Genomic DNA, 18,155 nt, shown 5'->3' with positions numbered 1-18,155 from the left:
TATATTGCAATGCATTCTTTCATAAGGTCAACAATGATTAGTTTTGATCACCCCTTAGTTTATCTCCTTTCTAAAGAAATCTAGATTTTCTTGTATCTCAAATTATAAATCCCTAGACCAGCAGCATCTGCACCACCTGAGAACTTGTTAAAATGGAAAATGCTTGGACCCCACCTCAAACCTACTGAATCAGCAATACGTGTTTTAGCAGGGCTTTCAGGTGATTCTGATGCATGCTAAAGTTGGAGAACCACTACTCTATGTCAGGCACCCTTTTAATGCTAGGTCTCAGTTTAATGACTAGGATAGCTGATGGGAAATCAGAAATAATCACTTCTCCCTCTAAATATCTGAGTGGTGTTGAATGACACCTATAGATCCTTTATGCCTAGGGAGACCAGGGTGAAAGAGGGAATAAAATGCAGGATGCAAGAGCAGTCCTCCCAAATTGCCTTTCACAGGAAATGAAAACCTGGTGTGACTATAAGAATTACCTTACCCTTTTTGCTACCACTGGTGATATCCCCAATGCCTGAGGGAGAAGCACTTCCTGTCTTTGTTGCTTTGAACAATTCTATTTGTCAGATTCACTAACTTGTGTAGGCCCTCAACATTTTCAATCACCTCACAACCCAACAGGAAGGATAAGTATCTGGGCAGTCAGGGATCTGGCAGGCGAAAGGGGAGGAAAGGCTGTCTTCTTGAGCAGCTGCTGCTCTGGTGAAGACACAGGGCCTGTTATATGCTTTATTTATTCCATTCCTTCACCCATCCATCCTTTATTCATTCACTCATCCATCCATCCCTTTATTTATTCATTCATCCATCCTTCCACCAATCATCCCTTCAGTCATCCATTCATGCAATACTCATCCATCCATCCCTCTTCCTATCCATCCTTCCTACCTTCATCTATATACCTATCCACCCATTCATTCATCCAAGCATCCATTCATTCCAGAAATATTTATTGTGACTCAGCTTAGTTTCTCTCCAATATCAAATGAGATTGGGCCCATTGATCTATGGAATTTTCTTGTTTCCCAAGTGTTTTCTGGAATGGTCCATTGAAGTGTGGGAAGAAAATTTCAAAACTTCTATTTATATCTCTTATCTCTTCATTTAAAAAATGTCTAGTTTGAGTATATGTTTTATAAAGAACACAATATATTAATACGATAGTGTGTATATAGTTTGAAATTACATGCTCAAAAAAATTTTGCACTCGCAAAATATGCAGTCAGAGGTGTACAGATCCAAAGATTTTGGAGACCACTTCTATGAAGATTAGTTGTAAGACTGCAGAGCACTTTGGGATAGACAGGTCCTAGCTTTTGGGGTGAAAACCAGGAAGAGCCCCCAGTACCATGAAGCTGGGCAGCTAGAAAATACGCCTGCCACTCAGAGCAAATGGGCCCACTTTCATCTGATTTTATTGCCCATGGTCACACAGGTGGTTACTGCAGAGCCCGAAACAGAGGCCAGTCCTGCTCCAGTCTAGCTCTTGTTCCACACTTCCTCAAAGAAGCATGTGGACTGTGGCCCGGGCTTCAAACCAAGAGGGCAGATCTTTAAATAACCTCACTCCCTGACAGAGTAGCCTCAAACTTTCTCGCACATAGGTGAAAGTAGAGATTTTCAGTTAATAAAAATGTAAATATCTGGCATTCATGTAACTTTGTGTCTCATTCACACCCAATTCCTACCATCTTACAAAATATATTAATTCGAGCAAACAGGATTTTTTCTTATATAGACACTTTTTTAGCATTTTTATCAATTCACCTAAAATGTTTTCATAATTTGTCCACAAGGCTGAATGAATGTATACTGTTCTTGAATACAATACTCAAGTTTCAAAGTTGTAAAATAATTTCTTCTTCCATAGGTACCGAAAAGTTTGTCTTTGGCTATGTTTTCTAAAAAGTAACCACCTTCAAAAATATTAGAAAATATATGAAAATAAAATGCTAGTACTAATTATGAGTGGGAGCATGAGTGAGAAACCTAAAATGATAAAAGTAAAAATTGTTCAATGTTTTTAGAACTGTAATCTTCAGTCAAACAGCTAACAACTGATTGAGATTTAATTATAAGGGGTTTCCTCACAGACCATGGAAGAGTGCAAAGGAGCACTCAGTAGCTGTTTAATGGCAAAGTTTCTACCATTGAAAATGTCAAAATCCAGGAAGAGAATCCAAAACAAAGAAGAAAAAATACTCTAAGTCTAGGACCTCAAGAGCCATCCAGGCAGCAAAATAGAAATGGTTATTTCAAGCCTTAGCTCTGCAGCTAACTAATGATGCCAACAGAAGTATTTACCTTTTGTTATTGTTTTGCAGAATGAGTTAATATATTGGGACCTACTTTTAGGAAGCTCTAAAAAATGAGTAGATCAAAAATGTGAGGCAGAGAAGCAAATATCCTGACCCCCAGTATCGATAGAAGCTTATCCAGAGCAGAAAATTCTGTTGAAGAACTTGTCCTTTAATATGCATGAGAGTTCTTATTTATAGAATGAATTGTTAAAATAACTTAGCAATTTAACAAAATCACATATCAACACAGAGAAGCTGTATCTTGTTCTTTTTTATTGAACAATAATAAACTTGTCCTTTTAAAACAAAACCTAACAGCTCACGCAGCTTTACATTCAAAGGCCTTCCCATACACATTCATGATCTGTTGGCCAACTTCAAGAATAAAATACAGGTAAATACTGAAATCATTCTTAAATAAGTTCTTCACTTCAAATAAAATACTTCTGAAATATTTCCTAACAACATCTAGTACAATAGTCCTGTTTGTGCTAAGATTCTTTCAAATATACTCCTAATTCCACTTATCAACCAAGTTTAAAAGAAAAAAATATGAAAATAAACTATATTTTAAAGTTGACATGTTTTCTGCTGAAAATTGACTCTTCTTTTCCAAACCTCCTAAAAAGTTATTTTCTACTTTAAATTGAAAATTCACCTAAGTCACGGCACTTCTGTTTAAATAAAGACCCTCTGTTGCTCATTTTTTGACATTTTTGAAATCCAGAGTGAGTCTATTTTTCTAGGTTTCTCTTACGCTTACTACGGTTATTATTACTATAATTACTGATAATAAATTTATCATGCCTCAGATGTTTGAAAATCTTATAGAGTCATAGCTTTATTCTAACCATTTTAAACAAATAATACTAGATTTCTTTCCTCAAGAGGATGATAAATATGGGTAGGGAGGATGACTTGCACTAACACATTTGTTTATAAAAATATATAAATATTTACTTTCATACACACACAAACCACCAGTAGGTAAAATACTTCTTAGGTTTATCTCTGACGTGGCATACGTTAAAGCCATTTATGGAAGTATATGTGCTTCCTCTGCCCCAGAACCATCCTTCAGATACAGGTAACCTGGGAACTACATCCGCAGCCTTTTGAAATTGCCCTCAATTCAAAGCTGTTTGTTACTCAAATTTCCATAAGCTTCAAACACTTTACTTCCTTCAGGGGTTTTCTGGTTGTTTTATTTTGACTTTTCCCAAAGTGAAAAAAAAAAAAGAAAAAGTACAATTAAATTCTACAGAAGCTACCTACCAAGGAAGGGCTAAATATTATACTTCCAACTCCCACCCCCTCCCCACCTTCTCCTGCTCTTAACTCTTCATTCCCTATCCCAACACTAATGTACATCAAAGTCAAAGAACTAATGGGCTCACTGTGGTCTTCAGCTTTGCCTAGCTTCCTCTTTGGTTGACCTGTCTCCATGTAAAATTACCTAAATTGCATTTTTAGTTCTTCAGTTTACTATACACGCACATTTAACAAATCTATATGCATTCAAAAATTTAACAAATACATACAAGTGTTCAGTCATATGGATGTTACGGATTGTAAGTAGCCTACTTTTTGTTTTCTGGATCCACCATGCATCACATTTGGTCTTCAGAAATTACATGTCCTTATGCTATAATCTAGAAAGTTCCTAAAATGTTGGCTGTGTGTTGAACAATCACGAAAATAGAGACTTCTCTCAGAAATCGCAGCCGGGATCAGCGTGGATTTAACCATTTCCTCATTACGGGAGACCTGGCAACGTTCTCTTTCACAGCTTCTTCTCTCACAACATTGCCGTCTCCAGATGTCATGTCATGCTCTGAAAGTAGACAGAATACAAATCATGTTCAAACGTCTACAGCTCAAAGACAGCACAGTTTTGCTTTATTTTGTTTTACATGGAATTTACAATGAAATCTTTAATCAATTTAAGATTTCATGCTAACTGTATTCACTGCTCCATATCAGTGAGCACCTCTATATACAATAGCACCCCTTGAATTACTTCTCTTTGTATACCTATCATCACCTGACATTATCTTCCACATGCATTTGTCTCTTTTTCCCCTGTATTATCTCACTCCACCACTAGAATTCCAGTTTCACAAAGGTAGGGACTTTATTTTGCTCACTGCTATATCTCCAGCACTTAGGACAGTGCTTGCCACACAGTAGGCACTTAATAAATACTTATGGAATAGGCAAATGTTGTACAAACAGGTCTCAAGTTAGATTCTTACACTAACTGGTATGAAAGACAGATTAACTTTTGCTGCATCTGGAAGGCAAAAGGCAGACCAATGGGTAGAACTTTCATAAAGACACTTCTCACTCTACATATGAAAAAAGTTTATAATATTTGAAATTTGCTAAAATGAAATTTTCTACTTCTAGGAGTAGTGAGGTGCGCTTGCTTTGGCAGTGCACGTTCTGATATGGAACACTTTAAGAAGATTCACGTGGCCCAGCAGACGACTGTATGTAAGTCCATGAAACATTCCAGATCTTGCTCCCCCAAGACACTCCTGCACAAAAAGTTACTTGTGAATTCCCAACTTGGGAAGCTCACTGACAAAAAAAAAAACGCCAAGTGGAACACTGGGGACAGGAAGCACATTTGACAAGAGTGCTGTAGCCAGCAGGTGGAAAGGTGGAGAAGACAAGCTCGTGCTCTGGGGGTCCTAGTGCTGGTGAAGCTTGCAGCCATTTAGCCTGCTCTCAAAGGCTGGGCCCAAACAGGTTTGTGCAGAGGTAATGTGAGGCCTGTATCAGAAGTGAAGCCCAAGCCTTATCCTGTAAACTCCAGCACATGAACCTGGAAGTCTCATGTAGTCTCAAAGACACATGTAGACTACAGAGGCCCCTAGACTAAAAGGACCTCTCCAAGAGGTCCTTAGGGTATTCTGCTCTCCATCCTGGACCCGACTAAGGTTTACCAAGATCATACTAATAATCATCTTTTGCTGGTTGGTTGCACCTTTAGCTAATGAAAGGAAATGCCCTAGGTCAGAAAAGAGAGAAAACTGACTGCTTTTTTCAAATATTTCTGATAAGAATCTCAGTGCCTAATTTTGATGTGGAAATATTTTTGTAATTTTGATGTGGAAATATTTTGTAAGTATAATGTAAGTATTGTTATGGGCATCATCAAACTTAAAACTAATAATTCACTTAAAAACATAACATTTCCCCTTCATTGTAACATGTTTAGTTGATCCGTACATAAGAAGGAGGTAAAATTAGAAAACAAGTACCTTTGCCAAATAGTTTATATTTTATTAATTTGAAGTGCAAAAGACCAAAAACAGAAACTAATTAATAATGGACTTGAATTGTTATTATAGTTGTGGTGGGAAAAAAAAGTTTATAGTGTGTTGATACTAGCAGTCTCTGTGACTACATGTTGGGCTTATTATTTATTTGTTTATTTTTTTATAATTTAAAATATAGTTTTTAATTGACAATAATTGTATATATTTGGGATACAATATGATTGATATATATTTCCACTGTGGAATGATGAAATCAAACTAAGTAGCATAACCATCACCTCACATACTTATTTTTTTGTAATTGTAACATTTAAAATTTATTCTTTTACCAATTTTGAAATATACAATCATTATTCATTTCAGTCACCATTCTGTGCAATGGAGGCCTAAACTTTAGTGATGCATGTTGCTTTAAATGAGCTACTTTCAGTTTAATGGAACTCTCCTGTACTAGCCATCTATTCAACAAAATAAACAAATATGTACATAGCACCATCTCATAGGTTGTGCATTTCTCACATTCTAACACCTGTATAAGAAATACACATGGACTAACAAGCACCACACGAATATTACTACAGTTTCATTCATTTCCAAAATTTCAATCACAGATACTATTTCTTATCCTCTCCAAAATCCATAAAAACACACACTTGGAATTATTCCATTTAAATGCTTTCATTTGGTTAAAAAAAAAACAAATGTTCTATATTTTCTATCTTGGCTCTTAAAGCTTATCCAATAAATTCCTCACAGTACATTTTCTATGTGAAGTTAGGAGATAAATAGTTTTGTCTAGTAAATATATAAAACAGATCACTGAAGAATTTAAAGAACTTTGTATAATATCTCAGTTGGTTATTTATTATTACAGATTTTTGGTAATCAATCATATTTATCCTCCTATAAATCATATTTAAACTAGGTAAACTTTATGATAAATTATATATAAACCTCAAAATTATTGATGGGCTCTTTTTAGAAAACAGCAACAGCAACCAAACTCAGCTACCACCCACCGTTCCCCGGAGTAAAGCAAAGGAAATAAAATCATTCCAATCCACATCTTATTCTACTCATAGATATTTTCTAAGTTATTCACACTGAAATGAGGCTATTGTTCCAATGCTTATAGCAGAATCAGTGCTTACCTGTGAGAGAAAAAAATCTGTTGGAAGACTTGGTTACTGAATATTGGAAAAAGGGGAATTTCAGGCATTTTCCCGTCCCCCTGTCACAGATGCCCGACTGGCAGTTGCAAGTCTCTCTGCAGTCCATCCCGAAGGTGCCGTAGGGACAGTCTGGGGACAAACGAAAATTGGAGAGGGCGCTGCTTGTTGTAAATACATCTCCATCCTAACAGCCCTGTGTGCATAGCCTTACAATTTGAACCAACCTCATGAAACTTGAATGTAAAATAAAATCCAATTCTCCAAACCCAGGATTTGAAAGTTGAAACTTTGAGTCATAAATATGAAATCACACATTAAGACCAGATAATGGATGCCTCAGGCTTAGTGGCTTAGCGTCATGATGTAAAGTTAAGTTGAAGACAGCTATACACAGCCAGTCTCCTTGGACCAGTCTTCATTCTGGTGATGTTCTGCTTAGATACCAATAAATTCTCACAGATGACCTCTGAAACAGCTCAGCGAAGGTGGGAAATTGAACAGACATATATGCATCAGCTCCTCAAGGAGTTTTAAAAATGTGATGCTATCTTTGAATCTACTGTATTCACAGATAATTTACTATTTTAAGTGTATAAGAAAGGTCTTCAAACTAACCAGTGAGAGAGCTATCATGCTAGCTCACCATTAAGCAATCAATCCTCCATCTGCTCCAACCCCCATCAAGTTCCTTATTTGTCGAAACGGCATGTCATACAACTTGCCTGACTCCCTCAGTAGTTAAGAGGGCTCACTAGTAAAATCCTCTGCAAGGCTAACATGCAAGATGCTAAATGAGCAAGAAAGCTCGGGGCTTATACACCCTGAAGGTTTGTACACCTACCAAGAACTAGAAGCTTTTAGAGCTCCAGTGCTCACACTTATGCCAAAACATCCTACATTGAAATAAAGAGGGCAAAGTCATTTATTTAAAATGCATAAAATTATTTAAAATGCTGTTTTTAGAATAAACAGCATCTCAGTAGACTAACCAACCTTTAAAAGCCAGTAGAATAGATATAGAATATTCTCTTGTTGTGAAAATACCTTGTAAATGTACAATCACAGGTGGGTAAAGAACAAATTGTGAGCCATCTGAGTCTCTAGCAGTCAGTACTCCACTGACTGACCAAGTAGATCATCAATGAGATATCTTTTTTTTAAAGAGATCTAAGAGTGCTCTTTTCAATATGGTTCAGATCACAGAGGAACCTGGTTTTGAACACTGTTCTCTTTGCCGGGAAGAAGAGATCTTAAAAAGGGATCCTGAAAAGGCCTCCTCCAGAAAAGCACACAGGATTGGGATTTGACTGGGCCTGCAGTGATACTGAAAACTAAAACTGTAGCCAAATTCCCAGAGATACTTTTAATGTATCCCCTGATGTACTGAACAGTGCCAGGCAGATAGTAAGTGTTCGTTAAATATGTGTTGGCTGCTGATTGTTAATCCAGGCAAGATGTTCACAGACATCTGAATATTTAGAAGACATTTGGATATGCAGCTGAAGTTTACAGTTTTCATGTGGATGTTCTTTTTAAAAGCTGAAGAAGGGAGATGATGGCAAAATGTATTATCTCTATCTCAAATTATTAAGGCTCACAAAGTCTCCTATTTCCAGCAGAGAGAAAAATGCTTAAAACTAGATTCATCAGCAACCTGAAGAAAGCCAAAAAGAGCAATCTTAAATATCTTTTTAGTGTCTTGATCATTCAGTAGAATACTACAGTGCTAAAGACTCCAGATGCCACACAGCTTGTTTCTTTGCCCATATGTAATGTACATTTACCATCACATGTACAAAGGCATATTATGCCAAAAGAAAAAGCAATCCACTGCATATACGTGCTATATCACAAGTATGATTGTGTTAACCACTTCCTCCCTAATTTCCTTATGTGAAGTACTGTTTTCTTAGTCAATAAGCCCCATAATTTACAACATATATGGATCCTATTCAGTTGAAAAAAACATGCATATGTGTTCACCAAACAAAATATTTCCTCAATATTCTATTTCTGATTGTATATAAACAAAAATAAACTGAGCAAAAAATAAAACTCTCCTAATACTTTAAGAATTTGTTTTTTAATTTTGTATGTCTTGCAAACTAAAAGATGATTAATTTACACATTATATGTCTAAGAAGTAGGAGAATTAATGAAATTAGCACAATACTGGATAAGTATCATTCATAAAAATGTATTAAATACATAAAACATAATAATTATTTAGAAATTTCTCAGTCCTTTTTATAATTTTGAAAGCTTCCTTGTATTATACAACTGATGGATGGGGTTATAGCATGTGTTGCTTCTTAATAATAGCTGTTCATAATAAGATCATGAGATATCTATAGGTAGAGTATTTTTAAATCATCATTCTTTTTATTCTAAACATTTTTAAAATGTTAATTATTTTAAACTACAGTTACTATGTTTAAAATAATTTCTACAAATACTTAACTACATTATTTAGCTAAAATTTCAACCTGACGAAGTTTTTCTTTAAGTGTACTAGTGGTCAACCTCATTCTTCACAGACTTCCAGTTTTTATTTTTCTTTATTGTTATTTTTCCTTGTCTTAACACCATCCGCTATTTTTCCAGATGACCAAAACCTTTATAAAGTCAGAAGAGGTTTGTTTTATGCTTCAGGGGACCCTCTTTGAAGAATGAGTTATTTTGTTAGATGACTTAAGCTCACTCCATTCCATAAAGTGCATTTGTGTTTATCAGAAATATTTGATCTTGAGAGTGGCCCTCCATCCTGTGGACCCTTTCAAGATCAAAGAATCACTAAATCTGGGGGCTAGAAGCCATTCCAAGAGGTTATCTAGTGCAGACCTTTGTAATCGCTGCCTCGCAGAGGAGAGAGCACCTAAGCCATCCTTAATAGATTACCTGTCAAGTTTCTAAAGTTTTCCAGAAAAGGAGCCAACGAAATCTTCCATTGCAACTTTCTTTTTGCGATCTCCTAAGGCAATGAGTAAAATGCCACATTTCTTTCTGTGCCTTCCTGCACACTGGTTTCAGTTGCTACTTGCAGCTATCCTTCTGTCTCTACCCTTGACAATACCTGCGTAGTGCCTTGTCAAGAATCCACCTGCCTTTTCCCTCTTACTCTTGAGGAGCAAAGCCACCTCACTTCCCAAGCTGGCTAAAAGCTCTCAGCGTGCCCCAGAAGGGGAGAGGTAAGGGATCACTCTTTACCTTTGCAGATACCAAACTCTTCACCAAAAGGATCCTCCCCATTAGAAGGCTGACACCTCAGCCCCGGGCCACACTTCATGCCATCCATGCCTGAGACTGTGCGGTAGCAAGTTTCTCCCCGCCCTGCAGCGCACACCCGGCAGCAGCCACAGTCGTCGAGCACTGTCCTCCTGCAGCGCGGGCTGCTTTTGCACTCACTGCTGTCACAGTGTTGAGGGCAATCCACCGCATAATTATTGCTCCAGGCGGCCACCAGGTGTGCAGGCACGAGGAGCGTCGTCAGCAGCAAGATGCTCTTCATGTTTCCAAGCTGCCTCCGGCTGGGCTCCCCTGTCATGGTCTTTGCTGGTGGGAAGCAGCCGTCCAAACTGGTAGCTGAGCCTCTGCCTACACGTTTATGAGTTTTATACACTGGGTTGCCCGCATGCTTTCCCGTCATCAATTTCCTTAACCCAGCAGCAGCGCTGTCCTCCTGCCAGGCTCTCTTGTTTTAGTTTATGAAATCCAGGATGAAGGCTGGATTAACACGCTGCTGCCATCCAGGAATTGAAAAGCCCAAGCTGATGTCATCTGTTATGTTTAGATGGTTGTTTTGCATGAGGACTGAAAAACTCACTCACATCCGTCTCAAGGGCCCAAGGACGTCTGTGAAGGAGGGATAAAGAAGGTCGCACACCCTCCTTCAGGACGGGAATTGTTCTGACCCTGGCATATCACTTGAGGTGTAGCTTTGTCTCACAGCCTCTGTAGTCAGGAGGAAAATGATATCAACATGAATCATCAGGACTGAAGAAGCTTCTTCAAAAAAAATAATAAACATTTGGTATTTCCCCTCAATAAATAGCCATGAGATCATTTGAAAGAAGAAAGGGTTATATTGTGTCTTTTCAATACTTAGAAGAAAGAAAATATTTTGATAGGGATATTTTTTAAGACCCTCTCTTCCTTCCTCTCGCCCGTCTCCTCAAATGTTATTTCTAAAGCAATTCATGTCACATATATCTAAGTCTATTGTAGATGTAGCTGTGCTTCCAGTAAAATGTGGAACTGCCCCTGAGAATTTCTTTTAAAATCAATACAAAAAGCCACAAGAGAGGTAAGATTCTTTCGGCACTGCTTCTGGGTTACTAAATTCTGGAAAAACTTATCAGTTGGACTTTTCTGGTCCAAAACTTCCTCAGGGGAAGGCTCATCCATCACTAAGTCTGCTTGTCCAGTGATCGAGTCCACCCAGAGCTCTTCCCCTCACCTCCTGGCATCTACCATAGCCCTCACTAAAAACTGCCAAGCATGGCAGCCAGCCCAAGGCAACAAGTGGCTCAGTAGGAAAATCAGAACACAGCCCCCAAGAGGCAAGTCACAGGGAAGGGAAACATTACCCCTCAGGAAACAAGGTCTGCATGCTACAGAGGGTCACCGTGCCTAGGTCCCTCTGGGAAAACTGAGTAGCCCTCTTAAAATATCAACTGTGCTAGGGCCTTATTAAGCAAGGTTAAAGAGGAGAGAGAGGAGTTCTTACACCAACCACATGCCGAATTCCATGCCCCCACTCACTTGTCAAAAGAGATATAGACCCACTGTCACTTAATAACAATCCAGTAAAATGGGTAATTCTTGGTCTGTCACAAATGAACTGTGAGAAATTCACAGGATTTCTCTTGGTTTCAGCTTCCTCTTTTGAGAATTGATAGTGTTAGGCTGCCTGACCTCTAAAATTCTTGTTTCCCCTAGAAGATGAGGCATAGTGGGCATTGGATGTAACTTGATGATTGACTTTTGCAATTTTAGGGGGATACAGGGAGCAAATTCAGAATACAGAGAATTGAGGCAGTAGGAAATGAAAGCAAGAGTTTTAGCTTCCAAATTTTCCAAATTTTTCATGACAATCCAATTTGAAATATTCTAATTTTATCTCCCCAGAAGCACTTACTTAGCAGGTGGCACACTCTGATGTTTTCAATAATGGGTAATATTTGTTAATAGCTTAAATATTTTACATGCATTTACTCATTTGCTCCTCATCACAATATTATGAAGTGGCTGCTATTATCATGCTTATTTTTTAAAAGAAGAAACTGAGTCAGAAAGAGGTTAATTTGCCCAAGGTCCCTATATTGAAGGGATGTTAGTCTAATGTCAGAGCCACATATTCTATTGCTTATTACAATACATGATTATGATTTCATGGCCAATAGTTTCAATGGCCTAGGTCGCAATTTAGGCTGACCCTGGAAAATGTTCCTTGTTACTGAACACCACTTTCTGAGGAGTAGTTAACTGGAATAGTGATTAATAATAATATCTAACTTTTGCAGAGATCTGACTGTGTGCCAGATGCCATGCTAAGCAGTTTATATAGATTACCATATTTAACTTTCAAAACAACCTCAAGAGCTAGGTGCTATTCTTATCTCCATCTTAGATATGAGAAAACTGAGGCCTAGAGAGGTTAAGTAACTTGTACATCATCACACAGTTAGCAAATGGTGAAGCCAGGACTCCAGTCCTGAGACCAACAAGCTCTGGAGACTGGATTAAGGGTTGTAAAATCAAATACATACAGGTACCAAACTGGTGCCCAAGGTGGGTGACATGGTAAGCTATACTAGATGTAATACAGAAGTAATGGAGTGGATTTTGTCCTCCTGAATAGCACATAAAGACATGAAACTCTTCCACTGTGGAAGATAAAGAGAAACCAAATTGATAATACCTTCGGTAAACGACAACTAAACAAATGTAAGTTGAGAGTACCAAATCCAAACAGTAAACTAAACTACAATGCACAAGAAAGTGCAGAAAATATGCCCAGTAGAGTTCACCAATGGTGGAACTATCTCAATACACAGTGCCTAACAACTCAGTTTAAGGGAACCTTCAATTCCTCCAAGACCCAACAAAAACCATTTGTCCCAGCACAATCCCTGTAAGATTTTTATCTGGTTGATTTCTGTCTTCCCCAGCCTTGAGCCCAGATCAATGAATTCCATTAGGAAAGTTAGCAATGACCACAAAGGGTTAGGAAACGTGAGCATGAGCAACCAAGGAGCCAACTTTAAGCTGCATTAAAAAGCAATAAGATGATGGCAGAGCTGTTGATAGTGAGAGGATGAGGTCCACCCATTTCACTTGCTTTGTGCTGGGGACTGGCACGTCTCTCATCTCGCTCTGCCTGTATATCAGTTGTCAAGTCAAAGATTGAGAAAAGGCAAGAGGAGTTGCACAAGATTTTCACAACTCCTAAAATGTAAGTTCAAACTAAGGTGGATCAAACCATACCATCTGTGGATCCAAAGGATACAGCATATGATATTTTGCAATGGGGGCAGAGAAATGATAAAACCAAATATCTATTTAACCCATTATACCCTGTATATTTAAAATGCCACTTTGCTTTTTTTTCTTAAAGCTGATATTGTGTTAGGAAAATAAGCTTTGGTAATGTGCATTAATATTTTGTGTTTATTTTGTACATTATGATTGCTTCTAACCAAATAACAAGGATTTTTTTCTGGATAGGTAAAAGTAGTCCAGTGGAAATGCCCTGGGCAGGTCCCAGACTCTCAGAAGGTAGGTTATGGTAAAGTGAATTGTACCATACTTACTGTGCCTTCCTAACAAACCAGCTCTACCAGATAAGTCTGGTTTAAATTGAATTACAAAGGCAGACTTGAAGGCATAAAGTTTGGAGGAGCAAGTGGAGACATTTACATGTAGATTTCAGGTGACTTGGTTTTTAGGTTAGTTTTGGTTGTGGTTTTTGATACTATCTGAAAGTCTTCCTGCTTTGACACCAGCTGATAGTAATTTTGCATGTGCCTACTGCAAAGTCTAGCCCACAGTAAGAGCTTAATACTTAATAAACACAAAAAAGGAACCAACTGTTTCCCAGAATCATCTTCAGATGGTAGTAAGTTAAATGGGCATCAATGTGTTCTTGGCTTTCCACCAGGAGAAGCAAAGTGAGGCCCAGATTCTAGGGCAGGCTGGGTTAAGCTGCAGAATGTGTTTACTTGTGGGAATGAGGTAGAGGTGTCCAGAAACAGCAGAAGACATTGAGGACTGGATGGAGCCTGAGCAAAGACTGTAGTCCCATTGCGGCAGTTCCTTCACGGCTAACCAAATTTGTCCTCTTGACCTTGGGCTTGGCAATATCACATCCACCCTGGGAAGTTCATGGGAGCCCCTCATAGCCAATAGAACTTGATGAAATACTTCTGTCAAACTGGCTGGGATTCACGGCAGTCACAGATCAGCTGTCAAAGCCCAAGGCCTAAGGAATATTCCCAGAGCCTCCTGCCCTGAGTACAGTTTGCCTAGAAACAGCTTTACCACTGCCAAGGTATGTGATCTTAGGCAAGTCACATGCCACATACCTTAGACCTCTCCTTTCTCCTCAGTACCTCAATAATAAGAGGGCCAAACATGGCAACAGATATGAAAGCATCGTGACTATTATTATCAAGAGTCTGATTTCTGAAGATTGGTTTCATTCTTTAAATGTCATCTTATGTCTTGGAGCAAATATTTTCCCAAAAGAAATCTCTCTAATTCTTTCAGTTTCTATTTTTAATAAAGACAATTTTAATAGTAAAGTGGAATTCAGTGTACCAATATATGATTTACAGGCAATTCTCAAAAACTACACCTGCTTAGAAGAGCAAAGTGAAATTTATCTGTTTTAATTAGGCTTCTTGCCCATATGGGGCTCTCTGATTTGTCTTGATGAGCAGATCAACCTCATAGGAAGCTGGGGTGCCATCACACACAGCCCTACAGGAGCCCTGAGTGTGAGGGTGTGTGACTGCGAGAAGATAAGGACAGGACACCCGCAGTGTCTGCTACAAACCCAGAATGTCTGGGCACCCCTCAGAGAACTTGGCACTATATCCAGATTTTTTACTCCAGTGGAGCCTCTGAGGAAGTAGCCACAGAGTCGGGTTGTTTTTTAACCCTGTTCAAATCTAGAAAATTCAACTTTGGGTTCACGCTGCTAGGAACACTTTTAGAGCCAGGAAGTCTGGCTTGGAAACATGAGGAACTCTTACTCACGGAGGTGACCTTCTTCTCCCCTTTGCCGCCAGTTCTGGCAGGTTCTAGTGTGGGGCATCAAGGCAAGCTTTTCTTTCTAACAGCTAGCTCCTTCTCAAATCAGGTTCTGAATCTCGGACTCCATCAGCAAGAGCTTCCGGTTTCACACAGTGTCCCTCTAGCTGCAAATATGAACCCACATCCAGAAGCACCATGTGCCGCCCTGACATGAGAAGCAATGTGAGTAGCAAAAGTAGCTCTGAACTCAGGACCAGAAGACGTGGGTTGGAGTCCCAGTTGCATAATCAGCCACGGGTAAGGCACCAACCAGCCTTCCTCATTAACATTAAGTCATTTTCTTTTAATAAAATGTAAGGGAGAGAAATGCCCTCCCTTCCTCAAAGAGATGTTGAGATCAAAGGAGAATGTGGATTAAAAACATGGTGCCAATTAAATTACTGTATAGGTATAAAACATTATTACTTACTCTATAAGACAAATTAAGTCATGAGAGAAAATAAACCAGTGACTTTCTTAGGTCTCACCCATTCCTCCATTCCTCTCACATTCCGCAAGATGGTCTAGTTTTTCATTCACTTAATTCACAGCAAACCATGATGACTGAGTTTCAACATTCTTCCTTAGGAAAACTCCACCACCCCTCCTAGCAGCCTGCCTCGCCCCATCCAAGCACGGGATGACTAAACAGCTCACTAAACTTCTCTGCTACAAGAGTTTTTAAAAGTGTCCCAGGTTCCTACATGACTAAAGAATTACTGTAGGCATTGGAAGTCATTTAGACACTAGAACTAGAGAACATAGATTTTTTAAGTCATGTTAAAAGTTATTGCTAAGATATTTGAAATTTCCACTAGGAATTTTAGAAAGACAGAATTTCTGATTAACACAAGAATCATAGGAAATGATTCTGCTACTTTGCTTCTCTAATGACATGAAATTTCCTTTGCCTAACCTTAAACTCACCCCTTTTATAATGTAATAAAATGTTAATCAGGACCACCCTCACCAAACTCATCAGTTTGTCCAGTGATAAATGGCCTTAACCTTTTATATGACATGCAAGTTGAATGAATGATTGAATGTTCAAAACAAAAGTTAACCACTGGATGAAGAGAAATAAGAAACATAGCTTCCAAGCCCCTTATTTAGGACATTTTGAGGATTTGGCAGTTTCAGACTCACTCTAATCTGGCGTCAAAATATTTTGGCTTCTTTCTTCCTAGGCAGTTTCTGATGAAACCTTACTTTTTTTTTTTTTTTTTTTTTTTTTTTTTTTTTTTTTTTTTGACTGCCATGGACTTCATGCAGTCTCCAAGCCTGTGATCTGACAGCTTAGTGCAGCACAGCTGAGGGTGCCTGCGACGGGTCTCAGCAAGTGTGTCTCAAAACACTTCTCCACACCACCTGCATGACAGTGTTGTGGGAAGTTTGTCAGAAATGCCAAAGCCAGAGATTCCAATCTGATGGGTTGGGGTGGGCCTGGGAGTTAACATTCTTAACAAATAAGCCAGTTGATTCTGACAAACCCAAAAATTTGAGGAACCTCTAAACTAAAGGTTTTTCTCAGTCACATCTCTTCAGGTTAGTGAATTAGTATTTAATGTTACTCTGAAGACTTCTGACAGAAAAAGTCTGTCTCTGAGGGACTGACCAAGGATTTGTATTTATTTTATGCTCATGAATTTTTAGCTTATTTCACTAATACACATCTTCACATGTTAACATCAATGAAGATGAGATACAATCATCATGATGTAATTGTCACTGACTACATGTGCACATTAAAATTTGCAGGATGGGTGCCAGTCTCTGGGAAGAGAATCTTAAAGACAATCGTGGGGTTCTCTTTTTAAAAATGCTGTATTATCAATGATTTTGATAACCCAGAGGACAATACTCTGTGAAAAAAACACAGATGGCATTGACATGTGATTTAGGAGGATCAGATACGAATGTGGAGACATTTTAGGAATATTTTAACCAATTTGTTGAGTTTATATTTTTCTTTCTTTTGAAGGTACAAAAGTTTTAAATGATAAAAATCTATGTCCGAATAAGCCCTAAAAGGGTCCTTTCAATAAGTATGAGTAAAAATTCTAGTGCTACACGCTTGTTTACAGCTGTACATTTTGCAATTGCAAAAATATGGAATCAGCCCAAATGCCCATCAATCAATGAGTGGATAAAGAAACTATGGTAGGTAAGTAGATAGATAGATAGATAGATAGATAGATAGATAATAGATAGCTAGACAATGGAATACTACTCAGCCATAAAAAGGAATGAATTAACAGCATTCACAGCAACCTGGACAGGACTGAAGACTCTTATTCTAGGTGAAGTAACTCAAGATTGGAAAACCAAATATGGTAGGTTCTCACTCATAAGCAGGAGCTAAGTTATGAGGATGCAAAGGCATAAGAATGATACAATGGACTTTGGGGACTCAGGGGAAAGGGTGGGAAGTGGGTGAGGGATAAAAAGTTACAAATTGGGTACAGTGTACACTGCTTGGGTGATGGACGCACCAAAATCTCACAAATCATCACTAAAGAACTTACTTGTGTAACCAATACTACCTGTTCCCCAAAAATCCATGAAAATAACAAATTAAAATAAACAAATTCTAGTGCTACAAAAGCATTAGTTGGAAGAATTTTTTTCCTTAATGATACACTGAAAATAATGATACATATCATACTGATACCATCTTAGATGCAATGAAATATGATAGTTGCCTAAAAAAAAAGATCTGTTTTTATTTTTGTTGACCTGCCATCAACAACTTACCTACTACTAGTAGAATCTACTACTAGTACAATGTATTCTGTTTTATCAATCTTTAATCTCCTACTAGGACTTTACATGATGAAATCTAAGACCTTACTCTTACGAGCTGCCTGACAAACATCATCCTAACTTGACCTGACTAGAGGTATTTTGAGGTAAGATACATGTGCTTTAAAAACTCAAGTTTCATATTCTACTCTCAGTTTCAAATTGCACAAACACATACCCCCTTCAGCTAACATTTCTAACAGCATATCATGAGTCTGAGCGTATACCACCACTTACAGATAACATGCTGAGCCTGTCTTCCTCCGTAAACATATTTAGGA

At 38.2% G+C, this 18,155-nt stretch overlaps 1 protein-coding gene across 1 annotated transcript; it reads right to left on the bottom strand.

Annotated features, from left to right (window-relative positions):
• Positions 1 to 2,574: 2,574 nt before the first annotated feature.
• On the bottom strand, positions 2,575 to 10,709 carry ESM1 (endothelial cell specific molecule 1). The gene is made up of 3 exons (XM_007972442.3): positions 9,985 to 10,709; positions 6,757 to 6,906; positions 2,575 to 4,152 (listed from the first exon to the last, which is right to left on the bottom strand). The coding sequence occupies exons 1-3, from the start codon at positions 10,421 to 10,423 to the stop codon at positions 4,049 to 4,051; spliced, it is 693 nt and encodes a 230-aa protein (XP_007970633.3). The 5' UTR covers positions 10,424 to 10,709; the 3' UTR covers positions 2,575 to 4,048.
• Positions 10,710 to 18,155: the final 7,446 nt, after the last annotated feature.

Source organism: Chlorocebus sabaeus, chromosome 4 (genome assembly GCF_047675955.1).
Source record: "Chlorocebus sabaeus isolate Y175 chromosome 4, mChlSab1.0.hap1, whole genome shotgun sequence".
Lineage (NCBI taxonomy): Eukaryota > Metazoa > Chordata > Mammalia > Primates > Cercopithecidae > Chlorocebus > Chlorocebus sabaeus.
This window is presented reverse-complemented; position numbering and strand designations above follow the sequence as displayed.